Raw genomic sequence first — 26,077 nt, 5'->3', positions numbered from 1 at the left:
CGTTGTTTTCGTAATAAAAAACCAATTGTTTTATCACATTTTCTTGTACATTTAATCCAAACAATTTTTTAGCTAAATGATCAGAAACAATATTTAATGACACTGTATGACAAAAATAGGTTAAATGAGACAATGTTTTTTGTTTTTCTTCTTTTTCACCTGTATATGGTATATTTAATGTTTCACAGTCAAAAGTGATAAAAAATGGAAATTGTCTTCTACTTTGCATCATAAACTTTGTACGTGGTTTATAAAAAGTTCTTTTTGGACTATATAAAAAACATTTATTATCATAAAATCCTTCACAGGTAGTTTCATGTCTTTTTTTATTTCCTTCATTGGAATAAAATTGTAAACAACGGGGACACTCTTTTAAATATCGTTTTGATTCACGTTTTTCACTGACTAATTTTTTACTGTAGTTAAGATTGATTAAATTTAAAGCGTGGTAAGTTTGATTACCTTGATTGGCTATTAAAATGTTGATGGTATTGGAAAATTGTCCGTTTAGTAAATCTTTTTCTTCCGTTTCCAGTAATGGTAAAAATCTTTTTAACTGTAATGGATTTAACAATTTACTTTCAAAAATAGGGTTTAAATAATCTTCGTAAATGTTTATGACTTTTAAATTGTTACCAATCAAATGAAGTCGATTGATTTTTTTTTTAATTACAAAAATTCTTAAATGATACGGAAACATGATGCCTTCGTTTGTAAAATGCATACATATGGATTCTAAGTTTTGTACAGTCAAGTTATAACAACTGTTTTTAATAAAAATGAGAAAATTTTTCATCGCTATCCAATCTTCTTCTTTTAATCCTTTTTTTAAAAATTCAAAAACTTCCTCTTCGCTTTTAATACCGCCTACCGTATTTTCAGTCTCCCAATGATCAAAATCTTTCACTTTTCTAATTTTTATTTTATTTAACAACATACCTATTAATAAAGCTGCATAAAAACAATATCCTTTGTCTACTATTGAACTAAAATCTAAAAACATTTTTTGTTTTTGTTGAAAATGTAATACTTTTCCATTTTGAATATTATTATCTGACCAAACCATACGAGGTCTACACCAAGGACCCATTAATTCTGAACACTCGTTATCTTTACAGTTTTCTTCTTTATCTAACTGTTTTAAATATTTTATTAAAGCATTAACGTTATGTTTTGAAAAAGGATTAAAATCTGATCTAGTTTTTGTATTTGTTGTGTTTATATTTTCTTCTTTATCTAATTCTATTAAATATTTAATTAAAGCGTTAACGTTATGTTTTGAAAAAGGATTAAAATCTGATCTAGTTTTTGTATTTGTTGTGATTATATTTTCTTCTTTATCTAATTCTATTAAATATTTAATTAAAGCGTCAACGTTATGTTTTGAAAAAGGATTAAAATTTGATCTAGTTTTTTTACGTTCTATGGAACCTATGATTTCATTTCTCATTTTCATAATTTTGTCCTCTTTCACATTGGTCAATAATTGAGACTTGAACAAATCTAAAGCAATAAGTCTCCAACCGCTACCACTTTCGACATAATCAAAAGCTTGTTTAATATTGATATTAGATATCATTTTCAAAAATGATTTTTTTTCCAACTTTTTAATCACATACACAGGAGACGAATAAGCAAATTTAACAACTTTTGACTCACCGCTTCCGTAATCATCATTTCCATACAACATGACTACCACGTTTTGGTATAAACAAGGAACGTCGAGTGAAGGAAAGGATAATTCTTCTTCTTTATCGAGGAGTTCAGATGTAAATTGTTCTATCCATTTTTCTATATCCAAAGGATTTTGAATATACATATTTAACTCATCTGTGTTCATTATACTCTCCGTTTTAATTTGAACAGTGCTTTTATTTCTATATGTGTTGACAAAAAAATGGGTTCCACTAATATAGGATTTTTGCACTTTAGAAGTAGAGTACTCCATGTTGGTTATATTATTATTATAGCTAAAATAGGAATAGAATATACAAATATTAATGGTTTATAACATAAAAAACAAAATTTAAAAGTTTTTTTCAAAAAATTTTTTTATTTCATGATAAGAACAACTCTAAATCCCATAAATGATATTTGTTTAAATAATTTTTATATACAGTTACTTCATATTTAGAGCAATGAAATTCATTTTGTTCATGCTCTTCACAAACAACACAAATATCAAATTCAACAATATTTTTTACTGTTGGAACTTTCCATTTCTCCAAGTCAAAACTTTTGAAATTGTGTTTTTCACAAAAGTTTTTTTCTAAAGTTCCACCTTTGTATAAAATGATATCTTGCGGTTTAAAAATACTACATAATATTGAATATATATTTTTACAAAATAAAGGTGAAGATGTATTATAGTTCAAGTGATGTATGTTTTTTTTACAAAAATCAAAAGCGTTTTGTTGTTTTTTCTCCAGATCCACATATTCGACGCAAGGATTACAATAAAAAGTTATTGGTTTATATTGTTCATTTTTGTTCGAGTCGCTATCTAATAACTTTAGAAGGGAACATTTTCTAACACAACAGTGATATTTCGTTGTCTAAAAAACAAAGATATATGTATAAAATTATTAAGTCAAAACAATTAAAAATAGATAAATAGGATCTATGTTATTACCTGTATTCCCTCCATGTCCATGATCCAGATCTGTTGACCCGAACCCGCCATTTCTTTCAATGTTTTCTACTTTGATATTTATTGGTCTAAAATAAGAAATAAAAAGCATTTGTGCTATTTTTTCTCCTTTATTGATATTTACAATTTCATCGCTTTTGTTTTCTATTTGCACTTTTATATTGCCAACATAGTCAGGATCAATTAAACCCTGAATAACATGATAAGGTTTAAAAATTCCACTAGATTTAGCCATGATTATTCCACAAATATGTTTAGGCATATAACTCATATTTAAATTACTGTCTACAATGGTTTTGCTATGTGGTTTTAATTCCTTTTGACCAACACAATGAAGATCTAATCCAGCACTATTTTTAGTAGCATAAACACTTTCTATTTCAAGAAATTCATATTTTATTAAAACTTCCATTTTATCTTAAAATAAATAAAAAAACATTTATGAATTCAAATCTCAATCAAAATTACAATTTTCATAAAACAAAAAAACTTTAAAACGCTGTAATGATATTTAATTATAATTTTAATTATCTACAAAACAAAAATACCATTTTTTAATTATTTATTTTCCATTTTTTAAGTACAACATCATAATTAACAGTTTTACAAACTAACAAAATATAATCTACATAACATATATAGTCTACAAAACACCTGTCTGTACATATACACTCAGATTTTTTTTTAAAATTTTTTATAATTTTAGCGATTTGTTCTTTTCTTGTGTATTCCGTCAAACTTTTTATAAAAGTGTCATTTTTTAATGGTTTGTTCATTTCCACTAAAACGATCTCTCTATCCAGACATTGCTTATTGAGTACTATTTCGCTACATTCCAACACGCGACTAAACAATGTACAACTCCAATCTTCGGAAAAAATCTCCGCACAAATATCGATTAATTCATCGTCAGACATTAGCAAACTGAATGACATTGTAATTAGGATTTTATAACAAATACCAAATTGATATTAGAATTATGTTTCTAAAAAAATACTAACTAACATAAATAATAAGTCTAAAAAACTGAATTTTTCTGAAAATAAATTGTTCAAAAAAGTCCAGTCTTGAAGATTACTAATTTTCAATATATCCTAAATTGAACAGTGACATTTATCATCGCAATATACTTTAGTTAAATAAGTAGGATTATGTCGTTGGTGAAATTTTATTTAAGTTAAAACCAATAAAACAAAATTTATTACACTAAACTATGAATACAAAAAATTATGAAAATAATACATAAATGTATAGTAAGATTTATTACTTATTAAATTTAACACGACCACATAATTTAAATCTCTCCATCGTAGTCGAGCATACAAATGGTTAAAAAAAAAATATTGTTTATCTAAGGATAAAATAAAGTCAAATTCATGTCCTTCATTGTTCTTTTTTAAATGTTCCGTTAACAAAAAACTCAATTTCTTTTTATCTTTAAGAATGAAAGCGTCTATGATTCCAAGCATTTCTTCATTAAAAAGCATCTCCATTTTTTCAGTTTATTTATTTTTTTAATAATTTTTATTCAGTACCTAAAAAGTAAAAAATTTTTTCATTACAAATTTTTTAATGGTTATAAAGATTATAAAATGTATCCAAAAAATAATAAACAATGTCATGTTCTAAAAACAATGAAAAACAACTTGACTTGAAATTACAACTCCTATAGGAATACCAACCAACAAACCGACAGTCAAACCCAAACCGAAATTTGTTTTTTTAGGATATAAAATTTGTTCTTTATTTTCTTCCAACAAATTTATCCAATCCTCAATATAATTGAACATTTCTTTTTCATTTTCTGCGTTTAAAATATACAGCTTAAATTCTTCTAACGCACACGAAATTATAGTTTGAACAAATAAATGCTGATATTTACAATCAAAAGAAATGACGCTTCTATAACTCGTTACGGTTGTTACACCAGGCATAGTACATTCCACTTTAACGACGTTTATCTCACGTTGTATAACTGATTTCTCATATTTCATAATAAAACGAATTAGTTTTTTTATTTGGTGACTTAATTCAATAGACGGAGAAACGCTTAATACTAATTCATCTTGAATTTCATCTTCAGTTTCTTTTGAACATAACAATGATATTTTAATTTTCCATTGTTTCTCTTCATTTTTGTCCAAGCTTTCAATATTCATTATGAATTCTAAAAAATGACAGGACATACAATAAATAATATTAACTAAAAACAACAAGAACATTTATCATCGCAGTATACTTTCCAATACATAAAATTCCCACTTTGATGAGGTTTTACTTTTGGATGCTTTAAACTCCAACGAGCAAGTTGTTTAATGTAGCTCAATTTTTTACAAATCCCATAATATTCGTGCAAATAAATAAGAACAAATTGACGGTTTAAAAAAGTTACAACTCTATCTATATCCCATTTTTCAAAGTCTTCAGGAACATTTTTAATTATTTTTTCCATTTTAATGCTAAATTTAAAAATACAAAATTAGTAAAAACATGGTTCATATTATATTTAGTTCAAAACATAGATCATATAACATTGTTTATATTATATAAAAATACCACCGTTTTAAAATAACATTACCGTGTAAAAAATTAAAAAAATAAAAAAACATTGTTATTGTTATTGTTTTTATTATTCACTCTACCATTTTTCTTTTGTTAGATAAAAAAAACACATCAGCATTAAAAGCGCTATCAAAATAGTCACCGTTACGTAAATCATCAATTGAATCAGGTTTAAAATTTCTTTTAAAAAATACAAAACGTGTAGCTTCTGGATACAAGTTATGTAATACTTCTAGACTTTCACTTTCTTTTTCTACCGTAAACATAAGCCGTTCCTTTAAAACTAAAATGTTTTTTATTTTCTTTGTTCGTTTCTTTAAACATTTCATATACTGGATAAGGCGTATACAGACAATAAATCAACTGATGATAATATTTTAGGGTGCTATATTCCAACTCTTTTTCTTTCTCTAATTCTAGCATTTTTATCATCTTCGGCATGTACAAATATATTTCGTAATAGTTATCGAAACTAGATCTTTTGGGTGCATTTGATTTAATATACATACTTTTAGGTATGGTATTAATAAAAAACATGTGAAACAATACTTTCATTTCATTAATAATTTCGTAGCCATGAGGAAACGAAATTTCATATCTCGAACGAAACATTTTTAACGTAGCTAGTTTATAATATTTACTTAAAAAATTTTTTCTAACCATAACCATATAACTCACCAACCAGACATCATCGTCTTTGAATTGAATTTGTAAATCTTTTTTCAATTCTTCCATGTTAACCAAATTTTTCGCTTTGTTGAGCCAAGTTTCATAATCTTCACCTAAATAATTATCTTCTAAAACACAATTAAGAACTTTTTCAATTAATAATTCATCATCAATCATTATATGATTTGAATTACTGACACTTTCAAATTTTTCTAATAATGAGCCTATTTCTCGGAATTCATTTAATACCATTTTGGATTTCTTTTCAAAATCAATATGCGGATATTTGTTTGCTAAACATTTAAAATTTTGGTTCAAATCTGGATATCTGTCAATGAGATCATCTGTTACAGTACCAACTCCTTTGTTTACCAAAAACCCTTTAGATTTTGTAATTTTTAAAGAACCTTCAGACGACATATTTTCTATTTTGTTGTCTTCCATGACGATCGATATGTTTTAGTTAAAGTTTTTCCCTTGTTAAACTATTTAATAAAAAAGATTTTTTAGTTTATTAAATTAATAAATTTAACACAATGACTATTCAAAAATCGTTATACAAACTAGTCGTTTATTATTTTTTGATTAAATAAAAAATGACAAATATTATACAGTATTCCTCGATAAAATATCATCCACATTTATTCCGTGACGAATTAAATATTCACAACAATAATGAAATATGTTATGAGCTTCCCTACAACCCGGCATTAAATTAAAAAAAAATACAACGTTTGATAAATGGTAACAAATGTGACATGCTAAATATTTACAAAATATAATATCATCGTTTTGTTCAGCTTTTTCCTTTAAGGCTCTAAAATGATCAACAAATAAGTTATTTAAAATTTCAGTTTTTGCACTTTTAATGTCTAATAAACTCAAATAATAAGTCACACTATTTAATCCATCGATTAATCTTCCAGTGTGTTTAAGACAATTATCGTCTTGTAAAAAAGTACCTTTTTCTTCATCGTCAAAAATTTCAATAACTTTCAAAGAAATAAGTCGTATTTTCTTTCAAAATTAAAAAGTGATCTTGCTCATTTAAATAAAAACTGTAATACAAAAGACTGTCACATATATCATTTATTTTTTTGATATTGTTGTTTTCCAAATGCTTTAATAGTTCTTTATTGTCATTTATTAAATCACACACATTGATTAAAAATGGTTTAAAACGTAAAGCGTATACCATCGTCATCTTTTACAAATCTAATTCTTCTTTTGATTTTTCTAAAATAAGTTTTTAAAAAGTTTTTAAAAAATTTTAAAAGTTATATCATATTATCAGATTCAGAATAATACGTACTGACAGGTGGTCCTTCCACAGCAGTTAACTTTTTCTCTGTCAAAACATAAGACGGTATAGATTTTTTATTCATTACTTCGTATTCTAATCTGTTTTGTTCTTTAATAAAAACATGAGTTTCTTTTTCTGGAATATAATTATACATCGATATTAAAGTAGGTTTATCCGCATTAAAAGTCATTAAAGGAATGGTAAATTCTTTACTAATCGTTTTCCAAGCGTTATTTTGACTTTCTTTAATACTTTCTATAAACATTTCAGCTATAAAATTTTCATCCCAATTTTCATAAGAAATAACATTATCGTCAACTACGTTATAATAATATTCCATTTTTCTTTCACCGCTGATTTTTGGATTTACAAAACGATTGTCATCAGGTGATGTTTTTATAGCAGCGCGATACATGAAACATTTAACATTAAATTTAGGATCGTCTAATCCTTCGCAAATAGTTAAGCTGTGATTTAAACACTCGTTAATTTTTTTAAAAGGTATCAATACGGAAATTTTTTTAGCGTTTCGAATAACATGAAATACATTTTTATTAAAGTCAAATTGTCCTACTAATTGTATAGGGCAATTTAAATATTGATTCATTTTACTTTTAGAGTCATCTTTTTCATTGACATAAATACAATATAAAGATCCTGCAGCTAATTGACCATAATTTAAAAAATGAGAAGAAGGAGTACTAGATAAAGTAACCATTTTTTACTTACGACCTTGATAGCTTTGTTCTTTACTTTTGTATTACTTTTTGTTCGATGTCTTGTCGATTGAAGACGTTGAATGATTTCTTTAAAAAACAACCCTTTTTTATATGTTTTTTGAGACTTAATCCGATAACAATAAATATTCTAAAAATAAAACATTACTTTAATAAAAAATATGTCATAAACAAAAGAAAATGAGTCAAATAATCTGACCTACAAAAAACCTTTTTTAAATAATTTTAACAAGATTAACATTATCGACAATTTTAATCTAACGTAGTTTCGAAAACAAATTATTTTACAATAAAAAATTTTTCACGGTATTTGCATTGGCGACAATTTTAATCTGAGGTAGTTTCGAAAACATATTTTAACAATAAAAAATATTTTACAGTATTAAAAAGATTAACATTGGCGGCAAGATTAATTAAACTTAGTTTCGAAAACAACTTTTCAACAAAAGAAAAATTCTTCACAGTATTAAAAAGATTAACATTGGCGTCAATATTAATTTAACTTAGTTTCGAAAACACCTTTTTAACAAAAGAAAAATTCTTCACAGTATTAAAAAGATTAACATTGACGTCAATATTAATTTAACTTAGTTTCGAAAACAACTTTTAACACTATAAAATTTTATCCACTATTGAAATAGGATTACACAAGATTAAGCGTCAAAAAAACACATAAATAAGCTTGAAAAAAACACATTTTATCAAACGACTTGAACTCGTATTGAAGTGTTTTGAAGTACGTAAAAGAAACACAAGTAAAGGTATAGAATGAATTCTTCTTCAAAATATTTATTTTATCTTAACGACTTAAAAAATCATTATCAAAGAATAGCTGAAAAACATATAGATTTTGCTTGTCCTGCAGATGATTACGGAAATTGTGATTGTTGTGACGAATGGTTTTTAATGAATAAACAAAACACAGATTTGTTTCGTTGTTGTAAATGTGTTTTGTATTTTTGTGTTTCTTGTTTTCATTTTCATCAAAGTATATGTAATAAAATGTTAACCAAAGAAAAATTAAAATAACATGCGGAAATTGAAAAATATGTTAAAAAAAATGAATCGTTAAAAACCACAAAAGATGCACTCAGGATAAATGTCATGTCTTTGAAACAAAACAAAAAATAGAAACAAAATTGATTTTTTAGATGGGAAAAAATCGTTGTAGAAAAAATATTCAACATCATCCCTATTTCAACGCTGAGGTTTTAAAAGAGTCGTCACTTAAAGGAGAAATAAAAAAATTAAAAGAAGAAGTCCTATCGTTAAAGTTGGATTTAAAAAACGCTTTTGAAGAAACATTTATGTTATGTTTTAAATTTTGTTATTATTGTAATCAATTAAAATGTAACACGACGCTATGCGTTAATTGTCAAAATTATATTTGTGAACTATGTATGAATTATCATTCCAAACATTGTGTGACCAAATTTTCTCATTGCAACGCTTCTTTTGATCAATCGGAATGTGTTAATCCACATTATAAATGTATTTATTGTATAAATAAAGTATGTAATCGTTGTATTCACGAACACAAAAATTGTATGATGTTAGAGTAATATTTTTAATAAAAAATTTGTATTGAATTCGTTAAAAATAAAAAATGGTGTTTTACAAAAAATGATCATGTTTTATAAATATTTTAATGTTTTTTTAAATATTTAGATAACAAAAAATGGTTAAACAAATTCAAAACCATAATATTGTAAAAATTATCATTGACTTGTATTGTTTAAGGTTCAGTACATCATCATTTTTTTGCTTTTATAAAAATTAATTTGTATGTAAAAATTTTTTTTTAGATTAGCAAATAAATGGTTAAAGAAATTAATATGAATAAAATCGTCAATATTATCACGAATTTATTTGGACAAAATTGGAAACAATTTGGATACGACTTTTTAGCCTCTTGTGTTATTGACAGCATTGATTACGATGAAAGAACACTTCATGAAAAAATTTACAAAACGATGTTAAGAATTTTTCAAAAAGATCCCATAGACTATCAAAAAAAAATTCATGCTTATTTAGCAATGAAAGGACATTTTCAATATTTAGAAATACATTGGGTGTAACAAAAAATATTGATTGTTTTGCAGATCATTTTTTTTATCAATCTATTGAATTTACTTTTTTATAACAATGTTTTTTATTGTCTTTAAATATAATTCAGGTTTATTAATTATTTTTTAGTTAAATATTAACTAAAATGAAAAAATCAAAGTTAACAGTAAATTCAACTTATTACAAAGTGTTTAACGTAAAAGAAAAACATTTATGGACAATTCAAGAAAGAAAAGAAGTGAAAAACATTTATAAAAAATTGCGTTATGAAAGAGTTATTAAAAATTTATCAATGCTACCAGACTGCAAAAGTTTTCCTTGTGTGAAAATAAACAATGAAACATTAATTTATAAAGAAATGAACAAATATGATTTAGATTTGATTAAAAATGAAATGAAATACAATTGTTTATAAAAATTTTTTTGTTTTTGTTATCAAATACAATCGTATATAAATTTTTTGTTTTTGTTATCAAATACGATTTCTCATTAATGTCATTTTATAACATGTCATTTTTTAAAAAAAGATGAATTTTCAAAATAATAAAAAAAGAAGAAACGATGCAGTCGAAGACGAGGATGATTACTTTGACGAAGAATATGAAAGGCAGCAAAGGAAAAAAAAAAAATGAAAGATTAGCTCTGGAAATTATTGCAAGAAAGTTGGGAATAGATTCAAAAGTTTATGCTAGAATTGCTGGAATGGACGAATGGAAAATAGAAGAATTAGAGTATGACAATAAAAAACTTTCCCATTTTAATTTAGCGGTAGTGTTTTATTTAAAAAAGACCTTTGCTGAAAATTTAAGAATATTAGCTTATATGAAAAGATATGATATTGTAAGAGAAATACAAGGTTTAATGTACGATTGATAATTTTTTTGTACACATGGAGATTGATAGTTATTCCAATACAAGTGAAATGATTAAAGAAATCGGTTTATTAACTCATAAAAAATATTATTTAAAGTTATTACATGCTACAAATGATTTTGAGTATTGTCATTTTATAGTAGAACATTTGAATAATAATTCTTTTATTAATCTTCAAACTGAATCTGTTGTTATTGAATATTTTTGTAAAAAAATTATTTAGATTAATTAAAATGAACAACCAAAAAGAATTGAATTTATCAATGAAAGACAAGAAATCTTATATTATACAAAAGTACAAACGAATTAAAATAGCACCAAAACCAACCGCAACAATACCTGAAATAGCACCAAACACAACCACAACAATACCTGAAAAAGAACACTTACCTGTTATAACAGGTAAGTTTAAAGTTTACAATTTAAAAGATAAACACAAATTTACATTGCAAGAGAAAGAAGAAGTTATAAAAATAATAAAAAAATGGAAGTACAACAGGATAATGAAAAACCAAAATTTTGTACCTGATGAAACCAGTTTTCCGTGTGTCAAAATGAATGAACAATGGTTAGTATATAAAGAATTAACCGATCAAGACATTCATAACATGAAAGTAAAACTTTTTCATGACCTGTATTTAACGTTGAAAAAGAAATTTTAAAATTTTTTCTTTACTGTTTATCTTGTACTTATTTTTCTCATAATCTTTATTTTTTTAATTATATTTAAATATACAAAACTTATTTTTTACTCATTGTAAATTATTTACTCTTTTTCTATTTTGTTGAATTTGTAACCTCATTTGATAACTGACTACAGTGATTAATAATTTTTTATGGAAACTTGTACCTTCAGGCTAATTATTTAGTGAACAATAAAACGAAAACAACATTTTTGTTTTTATTTAAAAAAAAGTTATTTTTTATTCTACAATAAATTTACAAAAGATATAATAACTATCTTCCGTTTCTATTGAAACGCATGACCGGATTTAATACTACTCAAACCTTTCTAACGTCGGGTATATAATCCGGATCATGGAGGTCGTCGTCGCTTTTTTTATTATAAAAAACAAAGTCACAAAATTTTTTATTATAAATTTTTTATTATAAAAAAACAAAGTCACAAAAGATATAAAGTTATTTTTTATAAAAAACAAAGATACAAAAATATAAAAAATTATTGTCCGTTTCTATTGAAAGGCATGACCGGATTTAATACTACTCGGACCTCTCTAACGCCGGGTATATAATCCGGATCATGGCGGACATCGTCGATTTCGGATTCTGAAGACTCCGTCTCCTCCACTTCGGATTCCTCTGAAGACTCCGTCTCCTCCACTTCAGATTCCTCCGAATCTGACTCCATCATAAAATCAAATTCATCGTCAGTATGAATTTCTATCACTTCCTCCATTGTTATAGTGGAACTGATAGAATTCACCTAAAAATAATTTATTATTATACATTATTCATCACTATGTTTATAATCTTTTATATATCTCTATTATTTATACCTGAAAACCGGATCAATGGTTCGCTTGCGGAAGGACGATGTTCCAAAGGTATCTCTACCTCACCGTCTACAAGTTTCACGGACGTTGTAGTTGAAGACACGCTCATTTTTTCAATAAAAATTTGTGCAGAGGTTCAGGCTGTCGTGTGGCGTCGAACGCTGTACTGACCAGAATGAACCGAAACACAACTTTTATACCAACGATAATCCTTTTCAGGGGGAAAATAATTCAACCAATACCGTGACGAGTTTCGTTTTAAAACAACCAATCAGAAACTCAAAATCATTCAACCAATACCGTGACGAGTTTCGTTTTTAAATGGATTATTTACCCCCTGGATTATTTAATAATTAATCTTTATGGATTATTTAATAATTTATTTTATTTTATTTAACTTTTACATAATTTTTACCTAATTTTTACCAAATGGTTCATATACTTATCATCATGTATATATTTATACAATTTATAAAAATACATTTTACAGGACATCGTATCGATAGGCCAGGATATCATTGAGATACAGAATCTAAACCAAAAAATAAAACATTTATCATTAGTGGTCTGAGAGCAAATGTAAAAAAAAAATTATAATGAATTAGTTTGATTATTAATAAATTTATAAAGTAAAAACAAATATATATAAATATATAAATATAAATATATATATATATATATATATATATATATATATATATATATATATATATATATATATATATATATATATATATATATATATAACTTTTACTATCATCAGTTTCTCTGAAGCAATCTAATAAGCTGACTGTAGTTGCTTAAATTTGAAAAGCTTGAATAAAACAATTTATAATACAATGAAAGATTAAACAAATAAACGTATATTTAAGAAAAAGCGCTTTACACAAGACACAAACAAAATCATATCACATATCCTAAAATGTCATTAAAAAACTCTAAACTTCTGATTACTGCTTTCTAGAAAAATTTATTGGCAAATATTTCAGAATTGATTTTACAGCTTCATAAATCCCTGCTTCAGCTGGGTATCTTTTTGAGACACTCTTTAAAATATAAAATTCAAACTTAAATGCTATTAGTAAAAATCTGCATACTTAAAAAGTTTACAATTACATACAATTTTGTCTTTGAAAAAGCAAACTTTTGTTTGGTTTTGTTCATGGAATTGATTTGTCCCTTCATGTTTAACAAACAGCGCAACTCAATCGTTAACAGTCTAAAAAGTTAGTAATTATTTGAATCAATATTTACAATATTGTACAATGCAACATTCATGCTACAGGAAAGAAAGCATATAATGATATGCTTAAAAAAGCGTATAATTATATTTAATATAATAAATATATTTTGCAAACACTTTTTAAATAATCCATTAAAAACCACTGCCATTTCTGCTTGGAAAGGTGTAGAAAATTGACCTACCGCTCAATAACACATTTTACATAATCTTTTAAGTTAACTCCACCAATTTTCGCTATTTGCGATACCTGCTTTCAAAAAAATCTTTAATCAATGCTTAAATAATTATATAAAATAAGGCAATCTTTTATAAAATCCCTTACATTTTTAAACAAATTAAAAAACATTGAAAGTTGAAAAAACAAATAGTATGTATAGAATGACAAATTATAATAAATAAAATTAAATTATATTCTTTAATCAACTTTTCAGTTAATAAGGTAAATGAATTTACCATGACAATATAAAGAAAAAATTCAAACTAGCAATAGCAACAGGGCAACTTACCCATTTAGAAAAAATGACACTGTCATTTAATGTAGTATCTAGCTCAATAAGTTGTTCTATTGAACTCAATGCACTTATTTGCAGATCTTTGCATATATCTGAAGAAACATTTTGAAGATCCTTTACCATATTTTCAATTTCTAAAAGTTGTTTAAAAACCTTTTTCTGAAATTCTAAAAAAAAAAAATGCAATTTATTAAGCATGTATGTACATTTTTTTTTTAAATACATACAACTCTTTTTTTTTTATTCTTTACCATATAAAAAACAAAGAAAAGACAAATCCAAAAAGAAACACAATTATTCACAAACATAATTACTCACATTCTTCTTTAGATTCCTCATTCCAGAGTCATGAAATTAAATCCTTCACATGCTTCTTTATCTATTAATAATTATTTAGTAAAATAAATATAAACCATAAATGTAAAAACTAAAATGTAGAATAAGTGTAAACAGATTACAATATATATCTAGGCAATAATAATAAAATAAACAGATTCAAAATATTACTTATCCCAAATTAGAAAGAAAAAAGTTTATTTGATATTGCACTTCACTATTAATATAAAACATTAATAATAGTTTTTTTTATTCATATTTAACAATTAATATAGCAATGAATACAGTAAAAATAACCAACCATCTTTTACCCAACAAGATGGAACAACTGCCTCTGTTTCAATCTTATTTTCAAAATAAACAACTTAAGCCCAAGATTGTGAAGCCATTATAATAGATTATCTAAATGGATATCTTTTATATATATATATATATATATATATATATATATATATATACATATATATATATATATATATATATATATATATATATATATATATATATATATATATATATATATGTATATATATATATATACATATATATATATATATGTATATATATATACATATATATATATATATATATATATATATATATATACAGTGCTCGAAGTGGGAAAAAAAAGGTAGCGGGATGGTTTTTAATATTTTCTAATCACCATCCCACCTATCCTAAAATTATAGATTTCGTATTTTGTGTAGATTAAATAAAGGAATTATAAATCCCTAGAGTATCCCTATAGTAAAAAACCTATATTAAAAAAACAACTTGAGGTCCGTTATATTCTTAAGAGACTGTCACCGTAAAATATTGAGTTGAGTTTCACATCAAACGTCATTAAGCAATCAAAAAACAATGATATATTTAAACATTTTATTTTTAAACAAGTCTTATTTTTTTGTATTTACCAATTTTTAAATAATTGAAAAAAAATACCATCACATTGAGGAAAGGATTGGCAAGTTTCAATACTCGAAAAATCTGTCACTTCTTTATTTATTTCAGTGTCATTTTCCAAATTACTTTTAGAACTATCACTGCTTAACTTTCTTTTCCTTCCGCTTGCTAGCCATTTACCCATATTTAAAATAAGTAAATTTTTTTTAAATCATAACATTTAATGTTGAGTAAATCTACTGTGTACTATATTTTATTTCACCAAAAAAAACTCTAATGATACTTTATCGAAAAAAAAAAACCAATGTCGCTTTTTGTTGCTTGGTAACTTTTTATTTAAAATACAAAAGACACAATGTTTTATAATTATCGATTTAGTTTTTGAAATTTCTACCGCAAATTTTTAAATAACAGCTGAGACTTTAGTTCATTTAAATTCTTTAAAATTGTTTTTACAAGTTTATTTATAGGAGGAAAATAAAATAAAATTTCCATTAATTTATTATGTACCGGGATGGCATCCCACCCCAAAATATGCATAAAAAAAAGAGGTGGGATGGTCTTCAAAATTTAAAAAGGTAACGGGATGGCATCCCGCCCCATCCCGCCTAACTTCGAGCACTGTATATATATATATATATATATATATATATATATATATATATATATATATATATATATATATATATATATATATATATATATATATACATATATATATATATATATATATATATATATATTTATGTGTATATATACATATAGCTGTCATGTTTTGAAAATATTTGAGGTAGAAGTTGAAAAACTTTTCTACCACAGGATGTTTGCCACTAAAATACCTCCTCCAACCAAAAGTCTTTTAATGGTTTACTACTCCAACAACTAATTTAAAAATGTCCAAAGTTTGCTACTGACTGAGCTGAAATTCATTTTGTATAGATATTTATATACATTTATGTGAAACTTTAAAAAAAGCATGAATATATAATACAGACATACAAGCACACAATGTGTCTTTAAAGTTTAGTCTGTTAACAGACTAAATTTAGTCTGACTTATTATATTTTATAAGCTTTGATATTACTTTGTACATCTGAACATTGTTAAAATAAAGTACTATTTATAACTAAGAAATAACTTTTTTAAAAAAGTTGAGCATTTTATTAAAATGGTCAACTTAAAATAAAATAAAAATATAGACAAAAATAACCTGAATAAATAGAATTTACCCTGAGATTTATGATTATTATATACACTTTGATATTAAATCTAAAAGTTTTAAATTAGTCGCATTAAAAATAGGTTATAAAATATAACTTTAAAATATTTTTTATACCATCTGCATGCATTCTATTAAGTTTTCCTTGCCTTTCCACTACGGCAAATTATTTTTGTAATGGCTACATCGATGAGACAAAAATTGTCAATGTGCTACTTCCTCAACGTTGCGAAAGCAACGTTTTATTAACGTTGGCAAAAAAACACTTTTTCAACGTTTTTTAATTACCACATTTTCAACGTGGGTATATGTAACGTTGAATAAACGTTGTTTTATAAATAGCTTAAATATGTTGAAAAAGCAGCTAATGTGTAAAGTTGATAAAGCTTAAACTTTGCGACGTTTTTACTGTGATTATTTGCGTACTTTTATTCAACGTTGAATAAAAGCGAATTTTTTAGAAGATAATTTACGTTGAAATCTAAACGCTTTTTCAACGTTGAAAATGTAAGGTTTAAAAAGCGGTTTATTTTTAACGTTGATTATGCATAAATTTTGAAACGTTTTCAAAGTGGCTTTTTGCGTAAAGTGATTCCACGTTGAATAAACGTTTTATTTTGAGAAGCTAAATTACGTTACAATTTCAACGCTTATTCAACGTTTCAATTTACCGCGATTTAGTATACAAAAACGGACATTGATTCAACGTTGAAAAGACGTTGTTTATGTCACTGTAACGCTTTTTCTACGCTGCGACCGGTTTTCAACGTTGATTCAACGCTGACATGTTTGCTGGGAATGCAAACAAAAATACCTACTACTGGTTCTTCTTCTCTTACTTATTTTTCTTAATAAATATTCTCAAATATTCTCATCAATATATATTCTCTTAATATTAACTCATGCAAATATTAATAAATCAATACAGATAATAACGCTTATTCAAAGTTACTCAAATATCTTTTCTTACCAATTCTTCTCATAAGTTTCTCTTCATAAAATCTTCATAAATACTTCTCATAAAATTTTCTTTAATTCCCTTTTTAAATCTCTTAAAGATCTTCTTTTAAATCTCTTTAAAACTCTTTTCTCATAAAATCTTCTTTTAAATCTCTTTTAAAACTCTTTTCTCGTAAAATCCTCTTTTAAATCTCTTTAAAACTCTTTTCTCATAAAATCTTCTTTTAAATCTCTTTAAATCTCTTTCCTCTTCTTATCTCTTACTTTTCCCTCCTTTTTTCCTCCTCTTTTCCTCCTCTCTCTCCTTTTTCTTTTATAGAGCTTTTTATAGTTTTCAGTTGTTTACGGTTTTGTTATTTATTCATCATTTATTTATATGACAGGCTGAATAAGTGTCCGTGCGCACATCTTTTCTTGGTTGTTGTTTTTTTTTACTTTTCTTTTCGCTTTATTATCTTATTCATATGACAAATTCAATAAGTCTCTGTGTGTACGTCTTGGTTGTTGTTGTTTTGTTGGTTGTTTTTGTTTTTACTTTTCTTTTCGCTGTATCGTTTATTCATATGACAAATTCAATAAGTCTCCGTGCGTACTTTTTTGTTGGTTGACTCACTCTTTTCTTCGTTCGAATGTTATATGCTTGATTCGGGTAAAACTAAATACTGTGAGGAGGGAAAATGATAATATTTACAATTTTATATTTTTAAAAACATTTATAAATATTAAAAACAAATATTTAAAACAAATATTTAAAACAAAAAAGTATATGTATTCTATGTTATTTTAGAAAGCTCTTCTAATTTGAACAAAAAAAATCAGATTGCAATTTTTTTTTTCAATGTATTTGAAATATATAAAGTTAAAAGATTATCTTAATAAAAAATGTAGACGTTTAATTTAGATTAAAAAAAAAGTCTTAATTTTTTCTTAAATAAAAAAGGGCGCTATGTTCACAAAAATGTTGTGAGGGGTATATCGTTTTTTGTTTTTTTTTGAGTCACTCTGCATCCATTTTCAACTTGGTATAAATTTTAAAAGTATAAAGTATTGTAAAAATGATCAGACAAAAAGATTTGAAATTGCACTAAATCAAGTTTAAGTGCACTTTAAGATGCTGAAGCAATTAAAATTCGTTTTTCACTATTTTGCTATATATAGAGCTTTTATAATCAATCAGAGAATTGTTTTAAAATCTATGAACATAGCAATAACTTAACTTACATCACATGGATTTTGACCGCCTTATATATTGGCAATAAACTTGTGAAGACCTTGAAAGATTTCAAATTTACCTTAGGGCTAATAATTTTTGCAATAAGAGACCCTAAAATAATTTTGGAGAAGTTATTTTAATTGATCTCTTGACAGTGAAAAAATGATAATTCACCAAAATGGAAAAAAACCAACTAAACTCTTTCGATTGAATTGTATATATATTTTTTGCTATTTTAAAATTTTTAGAAAGCTGCAAAATTTAGGAAAGTGGGGGCATAACAGCCCCCGTAACGTTTAGATTAATGGATTATGAAAATAAAAGCGGCATGCGTTTTTTTAACAGTGTATTTCGATAAATACATCATTAAGCTTTAAATTGCTGCAATTAAGAAAAAAATAAAACGGTTTTTGAAAATGTTATAACACAAAAATTAGACTTAGTGAAAAAAACAACCGCACCCTAAAATATATATATAATATATTATATATATATACAATATGTATATATATATTATATATACATATAAATACATATTTATATAGTATAGTATATGTATAATATATATATACATATACATATACACATGTATATATATATATATATTCAAATTAGGAAATGCATAATTATATACCTACAATATATGATAATCAACAGATATACATAAATATTATATTTATGTATATCTGGTGATTATTATATATTGTGTAATATAATATATGTTATTATATATTGCTAAGAGTATAAATCGATATCTTGTTATATTTAATGTAAAAAGATATTGATTTATACTCTTAGCTTTAAATTTTAATCAAAAACTCATTTATAAAAATTAAATACAAAAATACAAAATCTTATTTCCGACATTTCAAAACAATACTATTTCTATTTAAGTTTTTACATGAAGCATTCAAGTGTGACGATTGTGATTATTGTCATTCATAATTATCTAACGATGATAAATATCAAAAGTACGCGGTTGTGCCTCCTGTGCGTCTATTCGGTTCTACCCCAGAGGACAGTTTTTAGAAAGAATGCAGCTTCAGAGGTTGCTCATTAAGTTATGCCGATGTCAAAAACGGTTTTTACTGGATGAAATAATGCTGATAACAAAAATGTTTAACACTAAAATCAAATGTTGCTTAATCCTCAAAAAAAAGGTCTGGAAAAATATGATGTAAATATAATATTTTTATCAAAATAGACATTATGTACAACTTCCCAGAAACGCAACAGGCGTTCTTTTTGACATAATCGAAATGACGGAACTGATTTACCGACTCACGGTATGCTTTTTGCCATATTAGGTAACATTTTTCAGAGGGAAATGTTGAAAAACGGTTATGCCTCCTTATGCGGTTATCCCCCCACTTCCCCTATGTTAAATTACGCAACGTTGCGCATTTGTTATGCTTAATTTTAAACTCTGAATGTTTCAAATGAGGAGTTTACAAAGCAATCTTACCAATTCTATTGAAGTCGTAGACCAAACATGTGCAGATTTTTTGCGCTTTGATTCTGCTAAAGGATTTGATTATTGATGACCTATTTTCTGAAAAAGTTTCCAAGTGTAAAACTTTCTTAAAACAGGTCTTCAATAATGTTTAAGTCTGTTTCAAAAAACAAATCCCTCTAACCTAAGAGCTTCTATTTACAGCAAAACGGTTCTTACGAATCACTTTCACGGCTCTTCAAACTCCAAACCTTGAGTGCAGTTTTCACAGATATCGTTTAATGTAATGCAAAGAAATAACTACTGCAGGGGGCGTGTCGTAACAACATTTTAACAGAGGGATGATGACAGTTTCGGTTTCTAATATCGATAGGATTCGTCGACAATAGAAGTTTTATGATCTTGTCTTATTTCCATTTTTTACCAATTAATGACAGTTTATACTTTGCTATAAATGAACATTTGCAAAAACGCAAAAATGGCTGCGACCTACCTCAAGTTTTTCGCTTTAAATTTTCGGCGAACAATCAGAAAGCGGAAAAAGAATAATTCAGTTCTTTCTTTTCAGTAACTTTGATTTTTTAGTATTTGTAAACAAGTCTTTTAGTATGTCAGCTTCTGGGGTAGATGAGGGGAATGGCAAAATATTTTTACGGGTATCAGAGTTTACATTACCAGCAGGTTCATACACAGCAGTTACATAAAATGCAGTTTTGTCTACCGACTCAACCTGGGCAATCCCAACTTTTTTAGAAGATTTCCATATTAACTGGGTAAAGTCTTGATTATTGATGGTAACCTTTGGGCTTTCATAACGGTAATTTTTCTTCTGTGCGTACCAGTTCTCAAGCGCTTTTGCACACGGCGTTGTTAAAAGATTTTTTTTTTGTAATAAAACATAACCCAGGTTTACTCCAGGTTTTTCGAAAAATGCTAAATTTCTTGATGGTATATTATGAAGAGCAATTCGTTTACTGATAACTAAAGCTCTATTGTATAAATCGTTTGACCATTCCAAATTTACAGCACCGTGTCTTTTACGATACCCATTGAGCAACGAGAGGCATTCGTTTCCAGACTCTGTTACATGCACAGAATCTAAAAGTTTTTCCAGAAAATATTAGAAAGAAAAAAAAAAGTTTATTTTTTAGCAGCATTTTTTAAGAAAATGACTTAAAAACTTTTTTAACAAAAATCTTTACCTCTGCAAGTTGAGTTTCGGCAAATTTTTAGTGGTTCCACGCAAGTAGTTTTCATTAGCTCAGCACAAGATTTAATTGATTGCTCACTATGGTTGCAGCGGTTGGTATTACACGACAAACCTTCCCTCTTGTCTGCCCCAGGGTATTTATTGTTTTTAGTCAAAAGTGGAAATTGACTACTTTCATCTATTTTTTTACTTAGAAGGCGGACGATAGCGGAAGCAATATCATCAGCAGATTCACTGCCGTTATGAACAGAATGTTCTCCCAATGAACCTGCTTGGGACTGGTCAATTACACGAACCGTAAAACTATCTGAATTTGTTTTGTCGTGGTTTCTTTCTTCTTCTTGATTTACACTTGGATGTGAGCTGTTTTTAGAATACAAATTGAGTGAGTCAAAACTATTCGGTAAAGTAATATGATTTTCTTGGGATTGAGCTATATTGGACACAAAACGGGAGATCAGCTTATCCACAACAAAGTCGTCGTTAACATTTTTTAAAGAATTATTTCCAACTAAATCGCGTGTGATGTTTATATTATGCTGATTTATCGATCCATCTTGCAATGTTAAATTAGCTTTAACAGGTTCAGACTTGTAATCAAGTAAGTCAGCTGATGAGTTATTCGATGTTTCCAGAGTAACTTCTTCGAGTAGTTTAGATGTGAAAAGAGTACCATTACCTAAGAACAACTTAAAATTAAGATTCTGGACTTTAAGCTTCATATTAAAATATTAAACTATTGTAATTATTATTAGTTCAAGTAAAATCTCCTTAGCATTTATAACTTGTATTTATAAATAACATTTAGTAAGAAATTGGGCTCTATAAGGTAAAAAATTAAAAAAAAAAAAAAAAGGGATCATCATTTTTTTGTTTGCTGTTAAGAAAAAAAAAAAAACGTACGGGAACATTGTGTGTTGTTGCAGGGCTTTCTTTCTTCTGTAGCTCCTACGCATTGCGTTAAAAGACAATTTCTTCTTCGCATTATTGAACCGTGTATACACGAACATTTTGACCAACTCGACCAGTCAGAGAACATTCGCGCACCAGGATCTTCTAAAAAAATAATTCTTTCTCTTACCATTTTGAAAAAACAGATAAAATCTGATGGAAGTATAGATACTTCCATAAAGATGTACATACTCCCCTTTCTTTTTATTTCCCTTTCTTCGTGTAGTGCAGAAATTTATTTTTCCAGTATGCTCAGCAAAAAATTCTTTTATTAAAAACTCCTTTTGGCTCTCTTTTCAAATATTATATTTTAATTTATATTTATATATATAAAATTATATCTGCACTGGAAATCAATTTAGAAAATCCAATTACCAAGATGGTGTTTGAATTACCACAAAGTTACAATTACCTCAACAAACAAAACTCCTTTTCTTGACCGCAAACCTGGATGGTGTTCTGTGAACGAAATCCTTAACTTTACTAAAAAACGCAATGGAAATCTCTCGTTGAAGAGATATTATCTACTTAATCTTCATAAGACAAAACACGAAACTCTTCGCAAGATTTTAAAATTTGTATTGGTAAATTATCAAAAATAACAACATAAAAATAAATTTAAAATAAAATAGTCTGAATACGTCTGTGAAAACTCATTCATCACATTTATAAGCTGAAAGCACGTCAATGAACTTATTTCTAAATACATGGAAGGGTATTTCGTGCAATATTTTCTAGTCACTTTCCATGCGTTTTTCTGGCGTGAAATAAAACTTAATAAGGTTTCACTTCAGGTTCTTTAATTTCTATCAATTCTTTTGTTTCATGCCTGTTCACAGAATTCTCCAATTGAGACTTAAAAAATTTCCCCATATTATCCTTAAACATATTTCGAAGTGCGAAGGTATCAGTTAAGAGGATTTCCTTACCTTCAGTGAGCATTCCGTCATTTTTGTCCGTACTACTAACAATAGCGTTTGTCAATTTTTCTGTGTCTATATCAGTGTTGCTCTTATAATTTGTTTTATTGCTAAAAATATTTTTTTCTTGGGTATCTAAAGTACCATCATGAAAAAGTAGTTTTGAAGTATTGCTTTTATCGTCTTGTTGCAAAGCATTGCTATTTTCTTTATTTTCTTGATATTTCGTTGTTTTATCGGAGGTTGAATCAAGATGCCCTGTATTCAGTGTATCCATAAATTTGTTAATTTCATTTTCAATACTTAAAACAGAATTCAAAGTAGGATCCCCATTCTGATCGGCATGTAACCTCGCAGACTCGTTTAATTTTTCATGGTCTGGTAACTTTTCAATTTTAGCCGAATTCAAAGCAACAGAGGATTCAACTAGATTCAACTTATCTGGTTTACTTTTTTTTGGTTTACAACCGAACATTTCTAATATTTTTGATGCGCATGGGCCTTCATTTTCAATCTCCCCCTGTTTTGTGTGCTTGGCATTCATGGCGCATAACTTTACAAAATTTGCGCATTTGCTAGAACTAATATGACGACAGCTTGGTTCAGCAGGATCACAAGCAGGAGCATTACTTTTAATATGCTGTTGCATCAGCTGCTGAAAAGAGGGAGTTTCCATGAAATCGTACTCGGGGAAAGCTCGGCTCTCGTAGCTATAACTTTGGTCTGTAGGGTCTTGATCTACTACACAAAAAAATCAATTTAATAAAAGGAGAAGCAAAAAACACTTCAATTTTAACAACTTCCATATTTTAAAAAAATTATCTCCATAAGTTGTCTAACAAGCAAATAATAACCATCTTTGCTTTATGAAAAAAAAAAATCCCAAATATAAAACTATCATCTTCAAATTGATAGCAAGAAAAGGATTACCTCCATAATTTGGTTTATGATAAAATGGTTCGGCTTTAAGCTGCTGTTTTAATTTACGCAGAATAGAGGGAGGGGGCAATTCAAAATTTCCCCATATATCGTTTTCAGGAAATCCACCATAAATGTTTGGGTTAGGTAACACAGTGTTTGGCATATCATCCTCTATCACACTTTTAGAATTTCCTTTTTCTTCGTTACTCTTTCCACAGCCGTTGTCCTTTTTACATTTTGATACAAAGTTTCTTGATTTGATTTTCTTTGAAATCTTTTCACGAATTTGGCGGTTAAACGGTTTCAAATTATGATTTAATCGTAAATTATTTTCATTAATATACTTGCCAGATTCGATTATATTGTTCACGGCGTTTCGTTTGACTTTGTCAGAAGTTACTGTTTTAGCCTTATACCGATTTGCAAATTTTACTAAACAAAAAATTTAAAGGTGGAGTTTTCTGCATTCAGTAGTCATTTTTCAGCAAGAACTATTTTTAGATGGAACAGAAATTCTTGCGAAGATAAAAAACCATAAAAAAGAGAGAAAATTACCGTTAGGTTCGGTTGAGCTGCTTTTTTTTTTCAAATTTTCAGCTGAAAATTAAAAATAAAAAAAGTTGTAAGCTTGATAAATAATTCTATACAACGATTTTTAATTAAATTTTTAGGTCTATTGTTGAAAATTCATATTTTATTTTGGAAAGGGAAACCCTTCTTCCGTTGTTGCTTATCGTTCAATAGTTTGCAATCAAATGAATGACTGCATTCCCTACACGCGAATAACAACCATTATACTTCCATATAAAAAGATGTTACTTCCTTATGGTGATAGTACCATAGATTAGGATAGACCTTTACTTAGTTATTCATCTGAGAGTGATGATTCGCAGCTTTTTTGAAGCAAAGCACTTTCTGATTGAATTACTTCCACCAATCGGTTTTCTGCTTAATGGCAAGTTTAAAACGTGATAATTTATATTTGATAGAACTTTTATTGACCTTTCAGTTACTAACCAGCGTTTTTTAAAAAGATTTGACAAAAAAAAAAAAGAAAGTAAACCTTTGACATTTTCACAGAACAGCACCATTAGAAGAACAACAACGTAAATTTTCCCCATTCTCCCTGCAAAACAATATTTTCATTATTAAAAAAAAAAATCGAACGCAAAATCGAATTAACTCATGTTTATTAATTTATGTTGCTTGCATGGATTAAAGTGTGCGTGTAGAAAAGCATCTGAAAATGTTAAAATGTACGTTGCTTGGTTATGTAGAATGTTGCTTGCGTGTATTAAAATGTTAAAATGTATGTTGCTTGGTTATGTAGAATGTTGCTTGCGTGTATTAAAATGTTAAAATGTATGTTGCTTGGTTATGTAGAATGTTGTTTGTGTGAATTAAAATAAAAAAAAGGATAATGATTTTATGAGGTATCATCAGCTGGAAATAAAACTGATCTTCTAAAAAGTTACCTTTTATTCAACGAAAGTTCACCATTATTTCATTCTCCATTATTACACAGTTTACTGTTCTGGGAAAATTCGCAATTAAGAAAAAACCTGGTTTGTAGATTTTCCATCTAAGCATTCCAAAACTAAAAAAAACGCCAATGCGCACTGCGGGCTGACGACGCAGTCGAGCATGAAACGCTTATCGATAGATAAACGATTTAAAACAACTTTCCGTTTCTAAGTTGAATTCTTTTTTGGGTGGAAATCTTTCTCAAATTTAACCAAGTTAAAATCTATGTTTTAATGCAAAGACTTAATAATTTTAAACTTTTTTGAAAGTTGAAGCTTTTCATTTTTCTGTAAAGTTATCTAGTTCTTGTGTTCTGAGGAAAAACAAATAAATTTTT

At 26.9% G+C, this 26,077-nt stretch overlaps 3 protein-coding genes across 5 annotated transcripts; all 3 read right to left on the bottom strand.

The window, feature by feature from the left end:
• Positions 1-261: 261 nt before the first annotated feature.
• Positions 262-3,207, bottom strand: LOC149891264 (uncharacterized). The gene is made up of 2 exons (XM_090081446.1): positions 2,633-3,207; positions 262-2,555 (listed from the first exon to the last, which is right to left on the bottom strand). The coding sequence occupies exons 1-2, from the start codon at positions 3,060-3,062 to the stop codon at positions 2,530-2,532; spliced, it is 456 nt and encodes a 151-aa protein (XP_089937572.1). The 5' UTR covers positions 3,063-3,207; the 3' UTR covers positions 262-2,529.
• Positions 3,208-13,313: 10,106 nt separating this feature from the next.
• LOC149891263 (uncharacterized) lies at positions 13,314-14,902 on the bottom strand. Its single transcript, XM_090081447.1, has 5 exons — positions 14,768-14,902; positions 14,449-14,509; positions 14,125-14,297; positions 13,801-13,868; positions 13,314-13,594 (listed from the first exon to the last, which is right to left on the bottom strand). Exons 3-5 carry the CDS (start codon positions 14,251-14,253, stop codon positions 13,444-13,446), a joined length of 348 nt encoding a protein of 115 aa, XP_089937573.1. The 5' UTR covers positions 14,254-14,297; positions 14,449-14,509; positions 14,768-14,902; the 3' UTR covers positions 13,314-13,443.
• Positions 14,903-19,593: 4,691 nt separating this feature from the next.
• LOC145202055 (uncharacterized) lies at positions 19,594-25,881 on the bottom strand. 3 transcript variants are annotated; one of them, XR_016450624.1, is made up of 9 exons: positions 25,692-25,856; positions 25,280-25,342; positions 24,772-24,813; positions 24,226-24,648; positions 23,305-24,036; positions 22,788-22,858; positions 22,328-22,480; positions 21,417-22,103; positions 19,594-21,312 (listed from the first exon to the last, which is right to left on the bottom strand). XR_016450624.1 is itself a non-coding variant. In XM_090081428.1 (8 exons), exons 2-8 carry the CDS (start codon positions 25,335-25,337, stop codon positions 20,765-20,767), a joined length of 2,643 nt encoding a protein of 880 aa, XP_089937554.1. In that variant the 5' UTR covers positions 25,338-25,342; positions 25,692-25,881; the 3' UTR covers positions 19,594-20,764. The 3 variants fall into 3 exon arrangements, 2 of the variants coding, with proteins under 2 accessions (XP_089937554.1, XP_089937555.1); XM_090081428.1 differs by lacking the exon at positions 22,788-22,858 and having other exon boundaries at positions 25,692-25,881; XM_090081429.1 differs by lacking the exon at positions 22,788-22,858 and having other exon boundaries at positions 23,305-24,033; positions 25,692-25,837.
• Positions 25,882-26,077: the final 196 nt, after the last annotated feature.

This window comes from Hydra viridissima, unplaced genomic scaffold (assembly GCF_058129835.1).
Source record: "Hydra viridissima isolate aposymbiotic clone 2 unplaced genomic scaffold, HvirCarnegie_v1 scaffold_3, whole genome shotgun sequence".
Taxonomy (NCBI): Eukaryota; Metazoa; Cnidaria; class Hydrozoa; order Anthoathecata; family Hydridae; genus Hydra; species Hydra viridissima.
This window is presented reverse-complemented; position numbering and strand designations above follow the sequence as displayed.

Bases quoted from the DNA above. Each gene is read 5' to 3' on its own strand.
- LOC149891264 (XM_090081446.1), bottom strand. From the start codon at position 3,062: ATGGAAGTTTTAATAAAATATGAATTTCTTGAAATAGAAAGTGTTTAT. The intron at 2,556-2,632 runs GTAATAACATAG...TTTGTTTTTTAG, and splicing joins TGGACATGGAGGGAATACAG to ACAACGAAATATCACTGTTG.
- LOC149891263 (XM_090081447.1), bottom strand. From the start codon at position 14,253: ATGGTAAAGGATCTTCAAAATGTTTCTTCAGATATATGCAAAGATCTG. The intron at 13,869-14,124 runs GTAAGTTGCCCT...TTTTTTTGAAAG, and splicing joins GTGTCATTTTTTCTAAATGG to CAGGTATCGCAAATAGCGAA. The intron at 13,595-13,800 runs GTAGGTCAATTT...CTAACTTTTTAG, and splicing joins GTAAAATGTGTTATTGAGCG to ACTGTTAACGATTGAGTTGC.
- LOC145202055 (XM_090081428.1), bottom strand. From the start codon at position 25,337: ATGGGGAAAATTTACGTTGTTGTTCTTCTAATGGTGCTGTTCTGTGAA. The intron at 24,037-24,225 runs GTAATCCTTTTC...TTTTTTGTGTAG, and splicing joins TCATAAACCAAATTATGGAG to TAGATCAAGACCCTACAGAC. The intron at 21,313-21,416 runs GTAAAGATTTTT...AAAAACTTTTAG, and splicing joins CCGAAACTCAACTTGCAGAG to ATTCTGTGCATGTAACAGAG.